Source organism: Theropithecus gelada, chromosome 7b, assembly GCF_003255815.1.
Source record: "Theropithecus gelada isolate Dixy chromosome 7b, Tgel_1.0, whole genome shotgun sequence".
Lineage (NCBI taxonomy): Eukaryota > Metazoa > Chordata > Mammalia > Primates > Cercopithecidae > Theropithecus > Theropithecus gelada.
In genome coordinates, this window is record NC_037675.1 from 48,438,995 (window position 1) to 48,460,604 (window position 21,610).

The 21,610-nt window shown below is 34.3% G+C and overlaps 1 protein-coding gene across 1 annotated transcript in view; it reads right to left on the reverse strand.

Annotated features, from left to right (window-relative positions):
• MDGA2 (MAM domain containing glycosylphosphatidylinositol anchor 2) overlaps positions 1–21,610 on the reverse strand; it is an 849,182-nt gene that overhangs the window by 247,555 nt on the left and 580,017 nt on the right. The window contains exon 6 of the mRNA XM_025391973.1: positions 8,808–9,077. Within this exon, the coding sequence (XP_025247758.1) occupies positions 8,808–9,077 (270 nt within the window). The remainder of the gene's footprint in view (positions 1–8,807; positions 9,078–21,610) is intronic.

Sequence of the window (21,610 nt, forward strand, 5' to 3'; positions counted from 1 at the left end):
GGGAGACTCCATTTACTAAGTAGGAAAATTTAGAAGTTTTAATAAAATAACCATGTATAACTAAGCTGCCTGAATATCACTACATAAAAGTAATTATAAGATTTTTCAATATCTAGACAAAATTTTTTATTTGAAATTGTATTTATGATAATTTTCATAAATTATTTTAATTAACAAGGATAAGTTACATTTATTTTATTTACAAAAGGAAACTGAGCTACCTAAATTCAGATGAGAACTACTGAATGATAATTTTTAGATTTTATATGGCCTTGATTAATTTTTAAAAGATAATAATGAAACCATTTTTGAGCTACAAAATAATACAATAAAATTTGCTCTGGTGTTTTGGGAAGGTGTAATTACTACAGAATATTAAATTGGGAAAAGAGAAATAAGCACTTAATCTGCATGAATAATTGGGACACCTGCACACAGCAGACAGTTCTGCTTTTGGGGAATATGAAGGCATTGGTTTTCTACAATTTTAGCCATCATCATTATAGTTTTAATAATGAAAGATTATGTAACAAAGCTATTGACTAAAAATTAAATTTGATGAATCTAAATGCTTGGGAAGAACTACACTGGCCCAGTAACTGGAATTTCACCACTAATTTATATTCAGAAATGGGTATGCGCATATGGGCTAAATTTTATCAAATCATTCTAGGAAATTGCCAATTAACTCTGATTGACACTCCGATTAATAGCTTAAGATATATACCTTTCAACAAAAACAGTGAACACACATTTGTAAGTATACGTTGTATTTTCTTGCGTATGCTAAATGTTTTAGTTATGCAAATATTTTGTTACGTAAATATTTGTCTTTAGTGATCCCATTGATCTCTTCCAGTAACTACAAATTCTTTAAAAACTTTGTACAGTCATTTATAAGAAAGCCAGTGAAAGTCAGTCATATCAAGTTCTTCAAAATATAATGATATTCAGAAAATCATAAACTGTAAACACTGTGATAGTTAGAACTTGACATTAAGTAAGATTATGTCCACCATTACTGGAGGAAAAATACTGATTAACAAAAACAGAATTTCCTTCAATTCAAAGAGTCTGTATATATGGGAAAGAAAACAATGTTACTAAGAAAAATATCTGAAGACTCAGTATTGTTGAGATTTTTTTCATGAGTATAAAAAGAAGGGACTCACAATCTAGAAAGAATCCCTAGTACATCTTTGGCAATGCAAGAATAGAGGAAATAAAAAAGGACCATTATCAGTTCAAATATTTGGGAGAAAATTAAATATCTGTAAAAACTTGGCTAAAATTTGAATGGCTCCTTGGCTAAGAAAATGGCCCTGGAAACTTATTGTGTGATCTTTGAATCCCAGCTCTATTATTTAAACAAAGCTTGCTTTGGGGAAGTTACCTAATGCTCTTTTTTTTTTCTTTCTTTTTTTTTTGGAGATGGAGTCTCATTCTGTCTCCCAGGCTGGAGTGCAGTGGGGCGATCTCAGCTCACTGCAGCCTCCACCTCCTGTGTTCAAGCAATTCCCCTGCCTCAGCTTCCCAAGTAGTTGGGATTACAGGTACATGCTGCCACGCTGGGCTAATTTTTGTAATTTTTAGTAGAGATGGGGGTTTCCCCGTGTTGGCCAGGATAGTCTTTTTTTTTGTATTTTTTTTTATTATTATATTTTAAGTTCTAGGGTACATATGAGCAACATGCAGGTTTGTTACATATGTATAGCACATATACACCATGGAATACTATGCAGCCATAAAAAAGGATGAGTTCATGTCCTTTGTAGGGACATGGATGAACCAGGATGGTCTTAATCTCCTGATCTTGTGATCCACCTGCTCAGCCTCCCAAAGTGCTGGGATTACAGGCATGAGCCACCGCACCCGGCCTTCTGTTTTACTTTTGAAAAAAAATGGGAATAATAATTTTTTAACCTCATAACTGTGTTGAGATGATTAAAAAGCTTATGCATATAGTGTTACTGGTAGCCTGGTACACAATAAGTGCTCAATCAATGTTATTTATTACTATTCTCTAAACATACTGATACACTCAAATGTCAAAAACTTTTAATCATAAAACTTTGGAATTATAAGTCTTTCTGTAATAAGCATAAAGATAATTTAGAAATATTAGCAGTGCTAATATTTTACATGTTTTAGTCAAATATATTCAGAATAAATTACTTAATATTAAAATTCATATTTTAAAAAATACAGTCCTTTCACGTCGATAAACTAGAATTAGTTAAATCATCACTTTTTGGAACAGAGTCATGATGTTCCTGGAGGTTACAGGATATTTCTGTGCAGTTAGGAAAGTATAAATTCATGCCTCACTGAATACATATTGACTTCTTCCACAAAGGTTAACTCTATTTCAATATTGACATACTTCTTTACTTCTTTATATTAGGACTCTTAGATCCTAGCCAAAAAAAAAAAGCTGAAATAATTCTAAAATTAATAAAGAGCACATTTCATTGATTCTAAAATCATTTACAGTGTCATTTTGCAGAGGCTATGGGTTCAAAAATGGAAAAAGTAAAGGTCTAAATGAGTATCAAGGCATCATGGGAGCATGATGTGAAGAATATAGTTTATGAAGTGTACTGCATACTACAGTGGCTTTAAAACGTGTCTGTTCCATAACAGGGTAGAGATATTTGACCCTTCCAGGGACTGGGTCAGACTTTGTCACTGCACTGAAGAATGGAATACAATAATGATACTGCATTTCTTCAGAAGCTACATTACAAAAACCCATGCAGTTCTTGGAACACTAGGTCTGGTAGTCTTATAGAAGTCTGGCTACCTTGAAGCTGCCATGTGAAGAAATCATGTAAAGAGAAAAGAATGAGAGAGAGACAAAGAGAAGAGACAGACTGCCCTGAGGAGCCCAGCTGTAGGAGCTTCTTAGTACAGGCACTAGATATTTGAATTAAAAAAACATTGAAAATTACTGCAGACTTAACCACCCTCTAGCTGCAATTATATGGGATACCCTGAATTTTTTAGTTGAGCCTCTCAACTCCCAGATTTGTGAACAAAACAAATGATTACTATTGTTATAAGCTACTCTTTTGGGATGGTTTGTTACATAGCAATAAATAATTAGAACAATGTGGCCTTTCAAACAAGTTGGTCACATCACACAAATTATTTAATGATTGAGTATGCACATGGAATTTTCTAGTTTTACTTAACATCATTTAATACATACTTAGCCTATCAAAGAGTCATACCCAGAAAAGAAATCTAATATGAGCCGATGAACTTAAAAAAGAGATTCTCTCACTAACCACATGTCTATTGAGCATCTACTATATGGTGGGTAATATTCTAGGCTCCAAGACTACATCACTAAATAAGACAACAAACAGACAAATTCTGTACCCCATAGTCCTATTAAAAAGACAGATAATAAGTGAAGAAATATGGATAAAATAATTCCAGGTAGTGATGTGATAAGAAGCAATAAATCATGGTATGGAAATTAGAGATATGCTATGTTAAGATAGGGGAGTCAGAGAAGGTGTTTACCAGAGGGTAGTATTTGAAAAACAACATTCAAAGCAGAAAGACCAATGTGTCTAAAGTAGAGCAACTAAAAATGGGAGGCATATGAAATGATGATGAGGAATTTTAATTCCATTTTGGGTGAGATGAAAAGCTATGGGAGGAATTTGATCAGGATAATGAGATTTTTAAAATTATTTGAGTGCATAGTAAGAATTTTCCAGCCTTCAAGTCATTGGGTATGAGCATGTGTCTGAGTTCCAGTCAATAGACTTGACTGGAACTGATGTGTACTTCCCATAAAAATCTCCCATGTGTGCTCATTCAAGCTCCGTCCCATTCCCGATGACAGGGATGGAGGCAATACCCATAGCAACCTTAGCAGCCACTGACTGAAGATGGCAGAGACATGATGAGCCTTGATACCTGAACGACCACATGGAGCAACCCCAAGTACACTCAGCAGCAATATGAACTAGTAAACACTCTGTACGCTTTCATGAACAAAATCTGAAGTTCTTTTCTTTTGAGAAATTATGTGTATGGGTATATTTATTAACTTAGTGCAGGCTACTTTATCTAATATGGCAGGTGAATTTCTAAAAAAGGGGTACAGTGGAAAGAATAACAATAGAAAGCTATTTTAATCAACCAGGAGAGATACATCGATGATTTGGACATGTGTGGTAGCAGTGAACATGGAAAGGTAGGATCAGATTAAAAGTATATTTTGAAGACAGAACCAGAAGGACTTGCTGATAAATCGCCTTCAAGAATGCCAGTTAGAAAATCTGAAAATTCCTCTAATCCTCCTACATTTTTGTAAAGCTAGATGATAGAATAGACTTTTACCAGCTCACTTTTACCTGAAAATAGAACACACAGAATTCCATAGTAAGTGCAAAACAGACCTCCCTCTTATGTAGAATTTTTGGAGAAAGTGGAAGAAATCTCAAGCCATGATTCTTAGACTTTACAGACAATTAAAGGTAAAAGAAGAGTAAGAAACCAAATTTAATTAGAAGGATATCTTTAGAGAAAACTGTGAGATGCAACTTCTTCCAAACCCAAGGTGGAGAAAGGAGACCCTGTCTGTTTCATTTCAGTCCTACTGAGGAGCTTTCCATGGGACCTGTCAGCTTTGAAATATTTTCCCTCCAATGTTGCCTGACTCATATCTGAAGAAACTAAAACTGGTGTGGCAAGAGAACAGAGGTAGTACACTGAAATTTATGTGCTCTCATAGTCTATTGGTAAGCATTTCCACCAGACAGATGTGAGTCTCACAGGGAAGGGACATGACCATGTCTTGGGCTCTGTTTAGTTGGCTGCTTAGAGGAAAAAGGAAGCCATCAGCAGAGAGGGGGTAGGGGTACAGCACAAGATGCTCAGGAAATGTGGCATATCCATGGACTCAGGGAAACGCCCAATCACTGGATACCTCGCTTTGATCTACATAGATGCATATATTGTCTGGGTAGAGAAACTTTCTAAGGGTCCATTAACATATCACCAAGGAATTGGGAAAGCTTTGTATACAGATCTTCATAGCTCACTCTGAGCTAGGGTGTTCAGAACCTAGCTATCAGGCTGGGGTTGGGCTAAGTGGAGAGGTAGGTGGAGAGATAATAGACAAAAAAGCCAACTGTGCTCCATCTCCTTTTCTTACTTCAGGTCTCCAGCCCAAAGTGGACCCAAGTTGGGAAGGGGAGAGAATTTTGCATTAAATCAGGTTTAGAGTTATTACTATTTTGGACCATGAATCCAAAACACTGAACTAAGTGTGTTTGTGATTTGAATATACTACAGAACATTCAAAGAGGCCACTGTACACTAAAATACAGTAATGTCTTGATATTTTGAACTATACATGTTCAACACAGTGGTTTAATTCACGACACAAGAGAAATGTAGGCATTTCTAAGTAGAATGAAGCACGAAAACAGAGACCTTTACATGGAAGTGTCATATCTAACAGAAGTTTGGAAAGCATTGAGCTCAGGGCATGGAACATGTGGATAGGAAATCAATGCAACATTCCTTTCAGGTGTATTAGGCAACTGCTTCTCTCCTAACTTAGGAGAAATGTAGCTCAGTCACTGCAATTTAAAAAAAAAAATGATAAGAAAAGGCATTGGTGCTATGTTAATAAATGTTCTCCCAAAGTAGTAAACCATATGAGATTTGTATTCAGTTTTCTACTTCTTATCTACATGCAGTGTTATCTCCATTATTTACTTTACACTGTTCTCTATTTTTATAAAAGTAGAATAAAGAATTCAGAAATGTTTCTTGAATTTTATTTCTATCAGCACTCTACACTCTTATTCTGTGCATGGACCTTCTTAAATGAGGATGGGAATTCCATGCACAAAATATCTTTGTGCTTACTCAGAAACCTGGTCCATGGATCCTGATTTAATTACAGAGAAGAATGAGAGGAGATAAACCTAGGTTTCTATATCTACTGTATCCATGACACAGTTAATCTAAGACTCACAGAGGTCTATACATTCAGAAGGCTTGAAAATAATTTCTTTGTGTAATAAAAAGAAAACTGTTTTCCTTAACTGAATTTCTTGACTTCTGTGGACCAGAAATCAGATGCCTCATATTATTGCAGCGGTTTTTCTCCCCACAGTTTAATCTAGGATCCTTTAAAACCAAGGCTACTTCTATATTCACTAAGATTATACACAAACTTGATTTTATGAATTACGTGAATGCCACTGCTGAGAAGTCCCACTAGCAATATAATACGATTATGCAAATGTACACATCAGACAAATTAAAGGCATAAAAAGAAATCATAAGATTGAAGAAATACATTTTTAAGGCTTTGTTGATTTCAGGTCTTTCATGTCAAAGTTGGAAACTTTCTTTTGTAAGAATACAGGTGAAACCTGTTAGGTGGGGTAGAGGGGAGAAAATCATTCTCTAGGCACATATTTGCTGTTCACTGGGTTAGTCCCTTATAAAGGGTGTATAAGCCACATAGATATTTTATACTGGACGTTTTGCCAGTTGTATGTGGGTTCCATATAGTTGCAAATGATTCCATTATGAAAATTAAATTCAATTCATCATTTTTCACGTAAGGACAGATGTTGCGGTACTTTGATATTACACTTTCGTCATTATACTTCAATACTTCAATGCTTTAATCATCATACTTCAATACTTTCATAATTACAGTAAGATTTGGTAGATTATTTTATGCCTACTTAGAAAAACAAGTATTTTAAAGCAAACAAACAAAAAATAGAAATAAAACAAACACCGAGGACAATACAATTTTTCTATTTCTTTTTTTAAAAATGGGGTAGAAAGAGAACAGAATCTGGTTGCTCACTGACACAAGGCTTAAGATGTGCCCCATTTCTCAATACTAATATTTTTAAAAATAAAAGTTGGATACTTCCATTGTGAATTATTTGTTTTCTATATATTTCTGTATACAATTCCTTTGTATTTCTATATTCCATAACGGACTGTAAACTCCTTTGAGGGCAGACGTTTAGTCACTGATCTTTGCAGTCACACTCATGCATTCCTTACATTTGCTGCATCCTTAGCATATGGTAGTTGTGCAGTAGAAGTTCGTTAAACAATTGAAACAAAGAGCACATTTCATTGATTCTAAAATCCATCTTTATTTTTATATTTTAACAATTCTGAGATCAGAATGCCTCTTACATTCAATAGTCTGTCATGGTTGCTATTAGTAATCATGACCTGACTTAAAAGAAAATCTCAGAGACAGTATTTCTCTATAATTTGGAATTATTAATGCTCTTAATGACACAAGAACAATATCGTATAGCAAAGCATCATCATCAATGACCTTGTAATAAAAACTAATTTAGAAGTCGAGTTCTGAGTGTGAAGTGTTATGAATAATTTAATCAATTTAGTTTGCTTTTATTGGCCTTTTTATGTAGGCTAATAAATGTTTTAAAAGAAACATTTTAAAAGCATGTTTTAAAAGAAAATCTAAGTATAAACAAATTTAGAAGAGCTTTTTCAATAATCTTCTATCTCATAACACATTATGGTAGTTTAACTGGCAGTATGTTTTATTTTGTATTGGTATGTAAAATAATTGTACATGTTATAATTACTAAATATTGTATGGTATACAATTTTGTGGCAGATGGTATGCTATTCACAGTGTTTTGATTTACACTGTAACTTGAAATGTTTTGAATAGAGTATACGTTTGTCAAATTGCATATTTCTAATAATTTGCATAACAGATAACTAAAACCACCACAATCTATATTCACATGTTTATCTCTATACACTTGATTATGTTTTGCTTCCATCATAAGTAATTTTCATTTGCATGTTCAAAAGGTCATCTTCAGCATATGGATGTCTATTTTAACTTCAGAGGTATCAGTGTCCACCCTCCACTTCCAACCCAGGACCATACCAGGTGAAGTGAGACATGAAGAAGCATATGGTCTCTTTGTACATCTGCCTCAGAACTTCTTTCCATCTTCCAAAATGGAGGGAAAACATGCCTGCGTGGTGCCAGCATACTAGCTGGTAATGGCCACATTAGAACAGCATTGCTACTTTGACTTACTGACTTACATTTTGCTTCAGTTCCTCAAATAAGCATTGCATGTTCTATCTCTGAATTTTCTGTCTTTTCTCAATTTCAATCTGTCAAAACACTACTCAAATTATAAGATCTAGTACAAATGTCATTAGATATTCCCTAATAACCTCACCCTGAAGTGGCTATACATTTCTCTTTAATTTCTGTATCTTTTGTTTGTTCTTTTCAAACACCTTATCATATGACTATTGATAAATATTATTTTCACTATCTGACAGTGAAATCCTGAGTACAGGGTAATAATGTTTGATAGATCTCTATATAACCTCACAATTTAAAACCATGATTGTAATAGGGGTTGAATGAAAGTTTATTAAATTGATAAATTTACTGAATTCCTAAACTATGTTACAATCCATATATTTTACACAGTGAATGTTTTAAGCTGTATGCCACATTTTTTGTTTCAATTTTTTTAACAACATATAAAAAGCATTTGATGGTATCACTAAGAATGTGTTATGAAAGCTATTCAATGCAAATATAAAGCACTGTTATTAATCTTTAACCTGTTTAAGTTCCACTTATAATTACCCACCATTATGATTTATACATGATTTTCTCCGTAAAGATATATGCAATATTTGAAGAGGTAATTTTTTGTCAAGCATTATTCGCTTTTTGAGAGCCTAACCTAGGAATCTATGTTGTAACATCCTCTCAGCAAACTTACCTCTCACAATGATGTTGGTGGACTTTTTTGCAGGGTTTCCCACATTATTATTGGCAATGCAGCTGTAAGTACCAGCATCATCTGAGGTGATAGCAGGTATGGTCAAAGTTCCTCCATTCAAAACAGTCTTTTCAGGCAGAGTCCCAAAGGACCTGACCCAGGTGAGAGAAGGTGCAGGCTCTCCTCCTGTTGTAACACATACTAATGTTATGGCCTCTCCAGGATTTACAACTATAGGATCATCCACCAAGAGTTTAATTGACGGTGATGCTAAAAGACATAAACAAAAGAACATGCACCTATTTAGATATGCTATAACTAGAATTCAACAGCATGCATTATATTGGTTCATTCAAGAAATTAAAATGAAATACAGTCCTCTGTTGCCAAAATCATACTGTATTATACTCTCTTACTCAAATTTAAACAAGATTTAATGGTTTCTTATTTTAATTAAGTGGTATAAACATGTAGAACTGTATTAAGAATCTTACACATAGAAAGTGGAAATAAAATTTATATTTCCTGGATTATTGTTCTGAAATTGGAATAATAAGCATGATTAAGGTTTTAAAACAAAATATCCCTTTCTTTTTTAATGCTGACAATCGTCTTCTGTTTTTATCATTCCCAGTACAGATACTGCAGATATTCAGTCCTTGTATTTTCATGGTGAAGATGGTTAATCATTTATTTTTTGGCTCATTCTGAGATGAAATGATAATTTTTTGCAATCTGAATACAACCAAGTGACAGATAAAGTCATGGATCACCCAGGCTTTTACCATTCAGTGAGCCTGATTTTTGTTCTCAAAAGAAAACATAAAATCATCTAATTCTAATGCAGTGTCCATACTTCATCTCTAACCTCTTCACTTACAAAGGTCAAGGCAGTGAGCTCCTATAAACACTGCTTTAAAACTTATAAACAAACATTTGAGAGCTCAAACAGCCACTAAACCATGCTTGCCACTACTGTTTGGGTTATAATAATCCCTTACTAAAAACAAGTCTTTTGTAATCTTTTAGGTTAAAAAATACAAAGATAAACATTCATTCAATAGAAAAAGCTGTGTGCAGCCTTTTCATCAAACACTCCAAATAGAAACTGTACAAAAACTTTATTCACATATAGCACTTTTTTTTTCTGCTTCCACTGCCGTGCTAGCCTAAATAATGCATCCCTAAATAAAAACAGGGGAAATACATTATAATGACATTTCAAGTCACACATTCAGAAATATTTTGTCAATGTTAGAGCTGTATTGTATGAAATCAATCTATATTAGAAATATTTAAACTATTCAATTGTACTGTGTGATTTTTTAAAATATATTAAGTTCAGCTTAGAGTTGAGTGTTTTACTCAGAATAAAAGTTAGACTACTTGTGAAGTTCAAAATTGTCTGCCTTATTTGAAAAAAAAAAAAAAAAAGCCAGAAGAGCCAAGAAAATAATTCCACATTATAGTTCTATGGGAAAGGCATGAAGTGCCTGTATGACCTTTTTAAACATCAATGTTTCATGTTGACTCTTCCAACATCACTTTAAATAATATGGGAATTTTTAAAATGTCATACTATTAGCCCTTCTGAAGAGTTAATATGAAATTATAAATATTTATGATTGAAAATCTGTTGGGAAATGCACATCATGAAAAAGTATGCAAAAGTTGCCATATTTTGGTGAAAAAAATCTCAAAGAGTTATTTAATTTTAAATTGATGGAGGACATTACTAATTAAATATTCTGAAAATAGACATTATACTTAATTATTAACGTACTGTCATGAAGAGGTAAAGAAAATCTCTATAGCCTGACTTAAAGTAAATAGCATAATCATAGAAAATTATTTGATTAAAATATAACTATAGAGATCTCAACATTTATATCATATTAACAAAAATTTATTTCTTTTACATCACATTTTAGTCTAATTAAAAGACCCAAGGCCTAAAGGTCATAAACAGCTTATATTTGGACTATGGACACACACAATGGTGACATTAAGTCAAGGAATATTTGCCCCTGAAATTGATTTGTATCGGATGAGTTGTTTTCTATTAGATATTATTTAATGAACAAAGCTTAAGATAATTTCAAAGTTTAAAAATAATGCATATATAACAAGATCACTGTTCTAACTATAATACATTTTAGAACTACCTTCACAACATTATTAAAAATGTTTTCTTCCAAATTTGACTTGAAAACACAGTATTGCTCAAGTTACTTTTATTGATGGTGGCACTTATTTTATCTGATTATACCTGAAACTAAAAATAGCCCAGGTAGACCACAAAACAGATAACAATTTCAAGACTTTTAAAACATGTATATATATTTTAATACCAAAATTTGCTAGCTTTAAATTTCAAAAAAAGAAAAAAAAAAGTTGAAATCATTGTCATTTTGTTCTAGTATTTTACTTTTTCTTTCATAAATATCAGCTTTTTAAAACTGTAAGGCTTTGCTTAAGAACCAGAGACATTAGGATTTATCAAGCTTCAGTGTAAATCATGTCCTTGAGTAAAAACTGATATAGGAAAAACATAAACATATTTTTGTCTATTAAAATATTTTAAGGAAAATATCTCATATTGGATGAATCATTTGCTAATTTGGGGGTATACAAAGAGTAACATAAAACATTCTAGGTTAGTCATTCCCTTTTTATAGGTTTCCATAGCTACCCCTGTCAATTTTTTCTTCATATTACCTTGTATGTTAGCCAGGCTACCACTATAACTCTTCAGCCAGATGAAAAGTGTCATGATTGCATTCTGTGAAGTATTATATAATGTGATAGCTAAGTGGTAAGAGTACAAATTCCAGAGCAAGGTACCTGGTTCAAGTCTTGACTCTGCCATTTAATACCTATGTGAACTTGAGTAAGTTCTTTGTCTTCAGTTGAGGGTCTCAATTTTCCATTGTTGAAATGGGGAAAATAATTGTAACTATCTTGCAGCATTTAGATAATTTAACATGCATAATCTAAAGCCCTTTCAATAATAGCTAGTACAAAGGATGCACAAAGTGATAGATAGATAGATAGATAGATAGATAGATAGATAGATAGATAGATAGATAAATTGGTCCTGGAGAGGCATGGCGAAGTTGAATGACAAGAAAATAAGAGAAGAGAGAAAGAAAGCGAAAGAAAGGAAGGGAAAGGGGAGCAAAAAGTCTGTGGTTTCTATTTTCCAAAATCATAAAATCTTAATAGAATTTCAATAACTGCAACATAGAAAGTATATTTTAGAAAATACCTTTGAGAAAAAGGAATTCTTCCTATGTCCCCATAAGCACCTCTTCTCCTGGCAAACAAAGTTTTCTTGGACTGAGCAACAGACATTTCAGTGGGTCCAAGAGAGGAATAACTAGCCTCTTGACCCACACCAAATCCCAAACATTTGGATATTCAAGATCATAGGAGATCAATTTGTCCCTTCCTATTTGAGCTCACTGAGTGTGGCTGCCTATGTAGACAAGGACATAGTCATCTCATGGAAAAGACTCCCATGTTCCAGGGAAACAGCTCCCAGTCCACAGTGGTGGAATGGAGGGAGCAGAGAGACCAGCTAGCACTAAAAAGTGCCAAAACAATAGGGATGAGAGAAGTCTCAGGAAATATATGCCTGTCAAAGGATTCAGATCTCATGCTCCAGGCCTTGGTACAACAGCATCTCCTAGAATTTAAATTAAGTGGGAATTCCAAATTGATAAAGTTTTCTGAGGTTATGGCAGAATAGGGAGTTGAAAGAAAAAATAATATTGAATTATGAAATAGTAGAGACAGATACATATTTTTCAAACTCAAGTTTGTATACTGGGGTTCATGCCCACTAAAAATTGTAGTGATTCAGTTACTCATGACGTATTCTGGGTGTGTGATGCAAATATTTAATTTGGGGGTTAACTAAGAATACATTATATAGAAAGAAAATACTATTTTAGCAGAAGTCATTGACTTCTTAGGTGCTTTGTTTTTGTCGCTACCTAACATAATAGGTAAACATGAAGATAAGCATCTTTTTTAAAATCTGAAAGCAGGATACAGTGTTAATCATCTACATTCTTACAGACTTTGACTCTCTGTAGATCTGGAGCACTTAATTATGAAAAAGGAACCCAGCTTTCCATCCAGACTCCGAGCAAATTAGAAAGCAGTTAACAACTGTATAAACCTTCCAGTTGCCTTGAATTAGAGATATTCTAACTTAAGCTCAAGACTTTCTTTTTTTGAATGGAAATAATCTAAGTATTATAGAGTAACCTAATTCACAGAGAACATTGTGAGGAAGGAGAAACACACGTACACACACACACACACACACACACAAATAAATAAATAATAATTAAAAAAAAAAAACAGAAAAAAACTCCAATTTTAAAATGCTCAGGCAGGAAATATCTGCTTAGTTTGAATCCCCTTAAAAGCAGGTCCTGGCACAGCAGTTCATTTGGGCTGAGATCACAGGAAACATTGAAGAAGCAGAAAAGGGCAAACGAAGGATAGAAGAAACGCCAGTAAAGGGGCACTAATGAGCAGGTTATCACTGTGGGAAACTTGGCTCCCTGCTGCTAGGAACCCTCTGAGAGACCAAGTTGAGGGCACCTCAAAGCTCTCTATCTAAAGAACAAGGAGCCTGACTCAGGTGTTTATCCGTCAACTCCTGCTCCTCATTAATTGGGCCTTAACTTTCCCATCTCATGCTCTGGCTGAACACATTCCTGCATTCAATGAAAGTTGCCAGATCGAATAATAAATATGCAATCTGTCCAAAGAAACTGCAGTAACCTCCAGGTCAGGACAGGAGGAAAGGCAAGACACACACAGTGTCTGCTATGACTTTTTTTCCATGTAAATCCAGTGATCAACGAGTGGCTACATGGAGACAATGTGTAAAGGGTAAAGAAAGAACAAGGAAGGGGTAGGTGGTAAGTGAAAGCACCCTTATCAATCAAGATATAGTTGAAAAATGAAATAATGAGAGCACAGTATGAATTTAAGAGAGATGAGGTAAAAATACACAATTAACTTTTTGCTTCTGTTCCATGACTCTACATTATTTAAATCATAGAACATATACAGATGCTAAACAAATTAAATCCAGCTTGTATGTAGAGAAACATGCTTAAACTGTGCTTACAGATTCAAGGAACAGAAAAATATTTCTCTTGGAGGAACTAGTCATTTCACTGCGATGAAGATATCACTGTATTTTCATATATTTCATTGAAATTCATTTTCAACATGTATTTCATTGAATAGAAGTAGCAATGAATATTTCACAAAATAAAGATGAGATAATATATTACAAGTTGATATGAAAACTCAAAATAATCTACCCATTTATGTGGAGTTATTATTCAAATACTATCATTCACATATTGATTGATTCTCATTAAGCCCAAGATTGGTATCATGCTGGGAAATTCTATTTAAAATGATGCTCTAGGAAATAACAATATTTGAAATTGTATTCATAAACAGTTTTTAATGTAGGAGTAAACTTTTACTACAAATATTGAAGCCAACATGCATTTCTCATTACTTTAATATTCACAGGACAGACATTTACGGAAATGATTGCGAAGGCAGAGTAATTGTTTCTTTTTTGACAATTGTATAACTTTTAGGAAGAGATGTGATTCATATGACTATGGGTCCTAAATGAGAGATCCCCTAGATGGGTTTTGTTTGCCTGGCACAGTATCTATTGTTGTTGTTATCATGAGTGAATGAATGCCTTTAGGCATTGCTTGTTCTCCCTAGTACAATACGTTCCCTATCCATTCATTCAGAAGTATTTCTACAGCATCTACTATGTGTCCGGCCCTGTGATAGTAAGCTGTGAGGTATCAGCGAACAAAAGAGTCAAAGAATCCCTGCAGTCAGAAGCTTACAACTTAACAAGAAGAGAAAGAGCACACTCCACATGACTCTCCTTGTCTTAACTGACTTTGTATGTTTACTTCACCTGCCTGTTCTCTAAAGTCATATGCATTTATCATGCTTGACTGGGATGTTTATGTCATCAGAGCACAGTGAGCAAAGAAAACTGCCAAAAGGTACATGCTTCAGTAAACTAAGACTTTACGAAATACAGTAAGTGACACTTACGCTGGAATCTAATCACTGAACAATACAAGTAGAAAATATAGAGAAATAGAACTTGTGTTCTAAGGTGAGCAAAAGTCAATGAAGCTAAAAAGATGATCCCCGTGTATAAGCTATACCAATAGTTGGGGTACTAATACCTAGCAGCTTGAAAGGTCTTTATAAACATTGTCAAGTTATGGTGAAGAAACAAATTAGCACTGCATATATCTCCTTCCCTTGATCAACAGTCCTTTACTGTTCTTTCCAACAGGTGAGCCCCTGGCAAACTTGGTCTCATTCAAGTTGACAGGAAGCTGAGAATTCATTTGCTGCAGAATCCCAGAGGGTAATCTCTCATAGAGAGAAAAATCCAAGCTAAGCATTTCCAACTGAAGTATTTGTTGTCCATAAAATGTTCTTATTATTAATGGAAAACACCAGAATTTTAAGGACAGTACTAGATTGTAAAGACACTTTCATCACAAGATCAGCAAAGAATGAACTTTCTATTTCTTCTGCCTGGAATTCTCTTCCAGTGCTTGTCCACTCATTAAACCAGTCATCAGGAAATTTATCATGTTCAAATAACAACAACAATTCTTCCCTAAAATTTCCAGCTTTTGTCCAGACCAACTGAGTTGCTTCTTTCTTTGTGTGAGAATAGTTGTTTATGATACCCCCTCATTAGAACATTTGCCCCTATGCTTTCACTGTGAGATATTTAGAAATAGGACACCAGAGTAAAAAGGGTAGTGTTTTTCATCTTTGTACCACCAGCACCCAGAAGAATATCTGACAAAGAATAGGTGCTCAGTAAAGTTTTACTGAATAAAAGAAAGTTGAATTTAAAAATTAGTAAACTGAAACTCCACCTAAGCTCTGAATATTCATCAAACTTAATTTAAAATGATGAAAAGGTCAGGCATGATGACTCACGCTTGTAATCCCACACTTTGGGAGGCCGAGGTGGGAGTAACACTTGAGGTCAGGAGTTCAAGACCATCCTGGCCAACATGGCAAAAATATGCCTCTACTAAAAATACGAAGATTAGCCAGGTATGGTGGCACAGACCTGTAGTCCCAGCTACTTGGGAGCCAGAGGCACAAGAATTGTTAGGACCCGGGAGATGGAGGCTGCAATGAACTGAGATTGGGCCACTGCACTCAAGCCTAGGGACACAGTGAGACTTTGTTTCAAAAACTAAATAAAATAAAATAATCAAAAAAACCTACCAACTGTGAAATAATGTGACAGATGATAAGAATTTCATGAGCCATTTATTGACAAATTCTAGTTATGACAACTTGCAAATTCTTTCATTGTTCTACCCATTTAAACTTACCTATGTTTTATATTATTAACAAGGAGATGACAAAGCATTTATCTATCAAAATGTAATGCACCACTCACAAAAAAGTAAATACAGCATATTGTTTGCACTCCTTTGTACTTATTTGTTCAGTTATACCATCGAACATTATTTTTAATAAACCATGTAACTCAGCCAAATGCTGACTCTGAAACCAAAATAAAGGCTACATGGCCTTTTTCACAAGAGGGCTAGTATGTACATACTTTAATAGGGATTTAGCAAATTAGTCAAGATTTAAAGTTCTTTTCTGAGTATGAAATAGCAACAGCAGAAGAGATAAAGACATCACCTCTAAGACCATCTGGTGTTGATCTCATAGCTATAGTTTTTACTTTTTCATTTTGTACCATATGGAAAGGTACTCTCCTATTGGGAAAAAGATTTTGTCTGAAAAAGATTAGTTTTCTTTCTCATAATCCATTCTGGGGACACTATTGCAGTGTAATATTTTGAGCACCTTTATGACTCTGTAATTTTATTTTATAGAAATTTCGACTAACATTTATTTATAGCCAATCTTAAAGAATAATGTTGAATAAATTTAACTCTGCTGGGCCTCTGTTTGCTCTTCTAAAAAATAAGAAAATTCTGTTAAATAATTTCTAAAGGATTGCTTAGAGTAAGTTTTTATCATGATTAGGAAAACACCTGGGCATATAGCCTCTATATCTATGATATATCTATGTTTGGCTACTCAAATGTCTACATTGGTTCCATAATATGGCAAAGATTAAAAATCACATCAGGAGCTTAATTAGGTAGGCCAACGATTACTACCAAATAAACTCATTGTAAATTTAGAGATGTACATATGTTCTATTTTAAGAAAAAATGTTATTTCAACATATATTTATTAAGTACCAATTGCATACCAGGCATTGAGGATGTTAGAAAAAAAACAGGCCAAAATCCTGCCCTTGTGCAGTCTGTAATTAGATGGAAACAATTACAGCCCTTAAAATGTCCTAGACATTCTCCAAAAGCTTTGCATATATTAACTCACTTAATTATAGGAGATAGGTACTATTATTACTTTATTTTACTTTTTACCAAACTTGAGAAACCATTTAGAAACACTTTTGATAACCCCTAAGTCACACAGCTAGTGAAAGGTGAAGCCAGGATTCTATTCTAGGGAGGCTGGCTTAAGATGAATGTAAAGGGCTGTAAACTCTAATGCAAAATAAACAAAGTTCATAATTTCCAAGTTTGATTGAATATTTGACGATATTTTGGCCAGGAGAAGAATTAGTGCTGACTCTCTAACAGAAAGAAGGAATAACATTGATGACCTCTAGTATATTATGAAAAAATTGGATAGAGTAAAAACAAACTTGATTTGCTAGTCAGAATTCCAGAAATATTCACCATCCAAAATAGAAGTTGAAAAGGATTTGTGAACCACATAAGTCATAATTACAAAGCCTAAATTCTGAAATGTCTGTGGAAGAGGTTCTTAAGCCATTGCTCTGGATGTGTTCATGTCTCACACGTAAAAAACTTTTTAATTGGCTCAGTGCTTTAAATTCTCAGAATCTAAGAGGTAACGAGGAGAAATTTAAAATGGAAAGACTTCTTGAGGCAGGAAAATGGAGAGCAACAGTTGCAGTTGGTAATCCACCAGCAAGAAAAGGGTAAAAGAAACAACTATCTAATATAGAATAGTAAATGGGGTCACAAAGAACAATATTAACCTAGCTTCCATATGTTTCAACCATCATCCCAAAATGCCAGATTAAAAAAGATAAGAGGTAATACACTTGAGCAGCTAGATGTTGATAATAATATGAAGATTTTGAGATACAAAAATTTCATAGTTTTCCATAGAAGAGCCTGACAAGGATGTAGATTGTGTGACTGCAGAGCTCATGCTCTTACTCTCTGCTCAGGCTAACTCTGTATCATGGATGTATAATATGAACAATGAATGGGCTAAGTTGAAAGAACAGAGATGAGGAACCTGGAATGCAGAACAATGGCAAAGTTTATTCAACACTAAGAAAAGGGGGGAAGGAAAGAAAAAGACAGAAATGGGGAGAGAAGAGAAAGAGTGAGCAGAAAAAGAGAGACCGAATGAGAACATTTTTTGCTTATGCTTTTAAAAAAATATTTTATTTTATTTTAAGCTCTTGGATACATGTGCAGGACATGCAGTTTTGTTACATAGGTAAACGTGTGCCATGGTGGTTTTCTGCAGCTATAAACCCATCACCCAGGTATTAAGCCTGGCATTCATTAGCTATTTATCATGATGCTCTCCCTCCCCTATGCTTCAAGACAGGCTCTAGTGTGTGTTTTTCTCCTCCCTGTGTCCATGGGTCCTTATTGTTCAGCTCTCACTTATAAGCAAGAGCATGCCGTGTTTGATTTTCTGTTCCTCATTAGTTTGCTAAAGATAGTGGCTTTAAACTCCATCCATGTACCTGCAAAGAACATCTTGTTCCTTTTTATTGCTGCATAGTATTCCGTGGTATATATGTACCACATTTGCTTTATCCTGTCTATCACTGATGGGCATTTGGGTTGATTTCATGTCTTTGCTATTGTAAACAGTGCTGCGATGAACACATGCATGCATATATCTTTATAAAAGAATGATTTATATTAGTTTGGGTATATACCCAGTAATGGGATTGTTGGGTCAAGTGATATCTCTGTTTCTACGCCTTTGAGGAATGCCAACACTGTCTTGCCACAATGGTTGAACTAATTTACATTCCCACCAACAGTGTAAAAACGTTCCTATTTCTCCACAGCCTCACCAGCATCGGTTGTTTCTTGACTTTTTAATAATCATCATTCTGACTGGCATGAGGTGGTATCTCATTGGGGTTTTGATTTGCATTTCTCTAGTAATCAGTGATGTTGAGTTTTTTTTCATATGTTTGTTGGCTGCATAAGTATCTTTTGAGAAGTGTCTGTTCGTGTCCTTTGCTAACTTTTTAATGGGGATATTTTTCTCTTGTAAATTTGCTTAAATTCCTTGTAGATTCTGGATATCCACTGACCCCACAGAAATATAAAAAAAATCAGAGAATACTATAAACACCTCCATTAAAATAAACTAGAAAATCTAGAAGAAATTAATAAATTCCTAGACACATACACCCTTCCAAGTTGAATCCCTGAATAGACCAATAACAAGTTCTGAAATTGAGGCAGTAATAGCCTACCAACAACAACAATAAAAAAAGCCAACGACCAGACGGATTTACTGAAACTATTCCAAACAATTGAAAAGGAGGGATTCCTCCCTAACTCAGTTTATGAGGCCAGCAAGATCCTAGTACCAAAACCTGGCAGAGATACAACAAAAAAAGGGAAATTGCAGGCCAATATCTCTGATGAACATCCATGCGAATATCCTCCATAAAATACTGGCAAACTGAATTCAGCAGTACATCCAAAAACTTTTCCACCACGATCAAGTCGGCTTCAACTTGCAAGGTTGGTTCAACATACATAAATCAATTAATGTAATTCATCACATAAACAGAACTACAGACAAAAACCACTTGATTATCTCAATAGACACTGAAAAGGCCTTTGATAAAATTCAACATCCCTTCATGTTAAAAACTCTCAATAAACTACGTATTGATGGAACATACCTCAAAATAATAAAAGCCATTTATGAAAAACTCACAGCCAATATCATACCGAATGGGCAAAAGCTGGAAGCATTCCCCTTGAAAATCAGCACAAGACAAGAATGCCATCTCTCACCAATCCCAATCAAAATAGTACTGGAACTTCTGGCCAGGGCAATCAGGCAAGAGAAAGAAATAAAGGGTATTCAAATAGAAAGAGAGGAAGTCAAATTGTATCTCTTTGGAGATGACATGATCCTATATCTAGAAAACCCCATCGTCTCACCCCTAAAGCTTCTTAAGCTGATAAGCAGCTTCAGCAAAGTCTCAGGATACAAAATCAATGTGCAAAAATCACAAGCATTCCTATACAGACACAGTAGACAAGCCGAGAGCCAAATCATGAGTGAACTCCCCTTCACAATTGCTACAAAGATAATAAAATACCAAAGAATAAAATAGCAAAGGAATACAGCTAACAAGGGAAGTTAACAACCTCTTTGAGGAGAACTACAAACCACTATTCAAGGAAATCAGAGAGGACACTAACAAATGGAAGAACATTCCATGTTCATGGATATGAAGAATCAGTATTGTGAAAGTGGTCATCCTGCCCAATATAATTTATATACTCAATGCTATTCTCATTAAACTACCATTGATATTCTTCACAGAATTAGTTAAAAAACTACTAAATTCTTATGGAACCCAAAAAGAGCCCATATAGCCAAGACAATCCTAAGGAAAAAAGAACAAAGCTGGAGGCATCACACTACCAATTCAAACTATACTACAAGGTTACAGTAATCAAAACAGCAGGGTACTGGTACAAAACAGACACACAGACCAATGGAACAGAATAGAGTTCTCAGAAATAAAACTGCACATCTACAACCATCTGATCTTTGACAAACCCGACAAAAACAAGCAATGGGGAAAGGATTCCCTACTTAATATATAGTGCTAGGAGAATGGGCTAGCCATATGCAGAAAATTGAAACTAGACCCCTTCCTTACACCTTATACAAAAATTAACTCAAGATGGACTAAAGACTTATATGTAAAACCCCAAACTATAAAAACTCTAAAAGAAAATCTAGACAATACCATTCAGAACATAGGCATGGGCAAAGATTTCATGACAAAAACATCAAAAGTAATTGCAACAAAAGTGAAAATTGACAAATGGGACCTAATTAATCTAAAAGCTTCTGCACAGCAAAAAAAAAAAAAAAAGAAAAAGAAAAAAGAAATACCTATCATCTGAGACAGCCTACAAAATGGAAGAAAATTTTTGCTTATGCTTTTAGGGTGTGCTATAAAATATAAGAAGTGGACAAAAGGACAAAAGTGATCAACATTTTGCTGAATACACTCTAGACTAAAGGGCAGATAAAATAAATAAAAACTATTCAAATTACATATAAATTCATACTTAACACATTCGAGCATTACAATTGTCAATTACTTTTAATTTTAGAAGTAATTTTATAAAATATAATAAGAATATCATACCTTGATTTCTTGAGTTGGGTCACAACTCAGACAAGTACAGTGTCACGTATCCCTTAAATCTCACCAAATACTCATTACTAGTTCATGTCTGGGATTGCTGCTCTACCTTCTAATGGATATGTGTGCATTGAAGATGTCCAGATGAGGAGTCTAATTCTAGAAGGCAGAGATGCCTCAATAAATTGAGGCCTTCCCTAAGAAACCCAAGAAATATATAGAT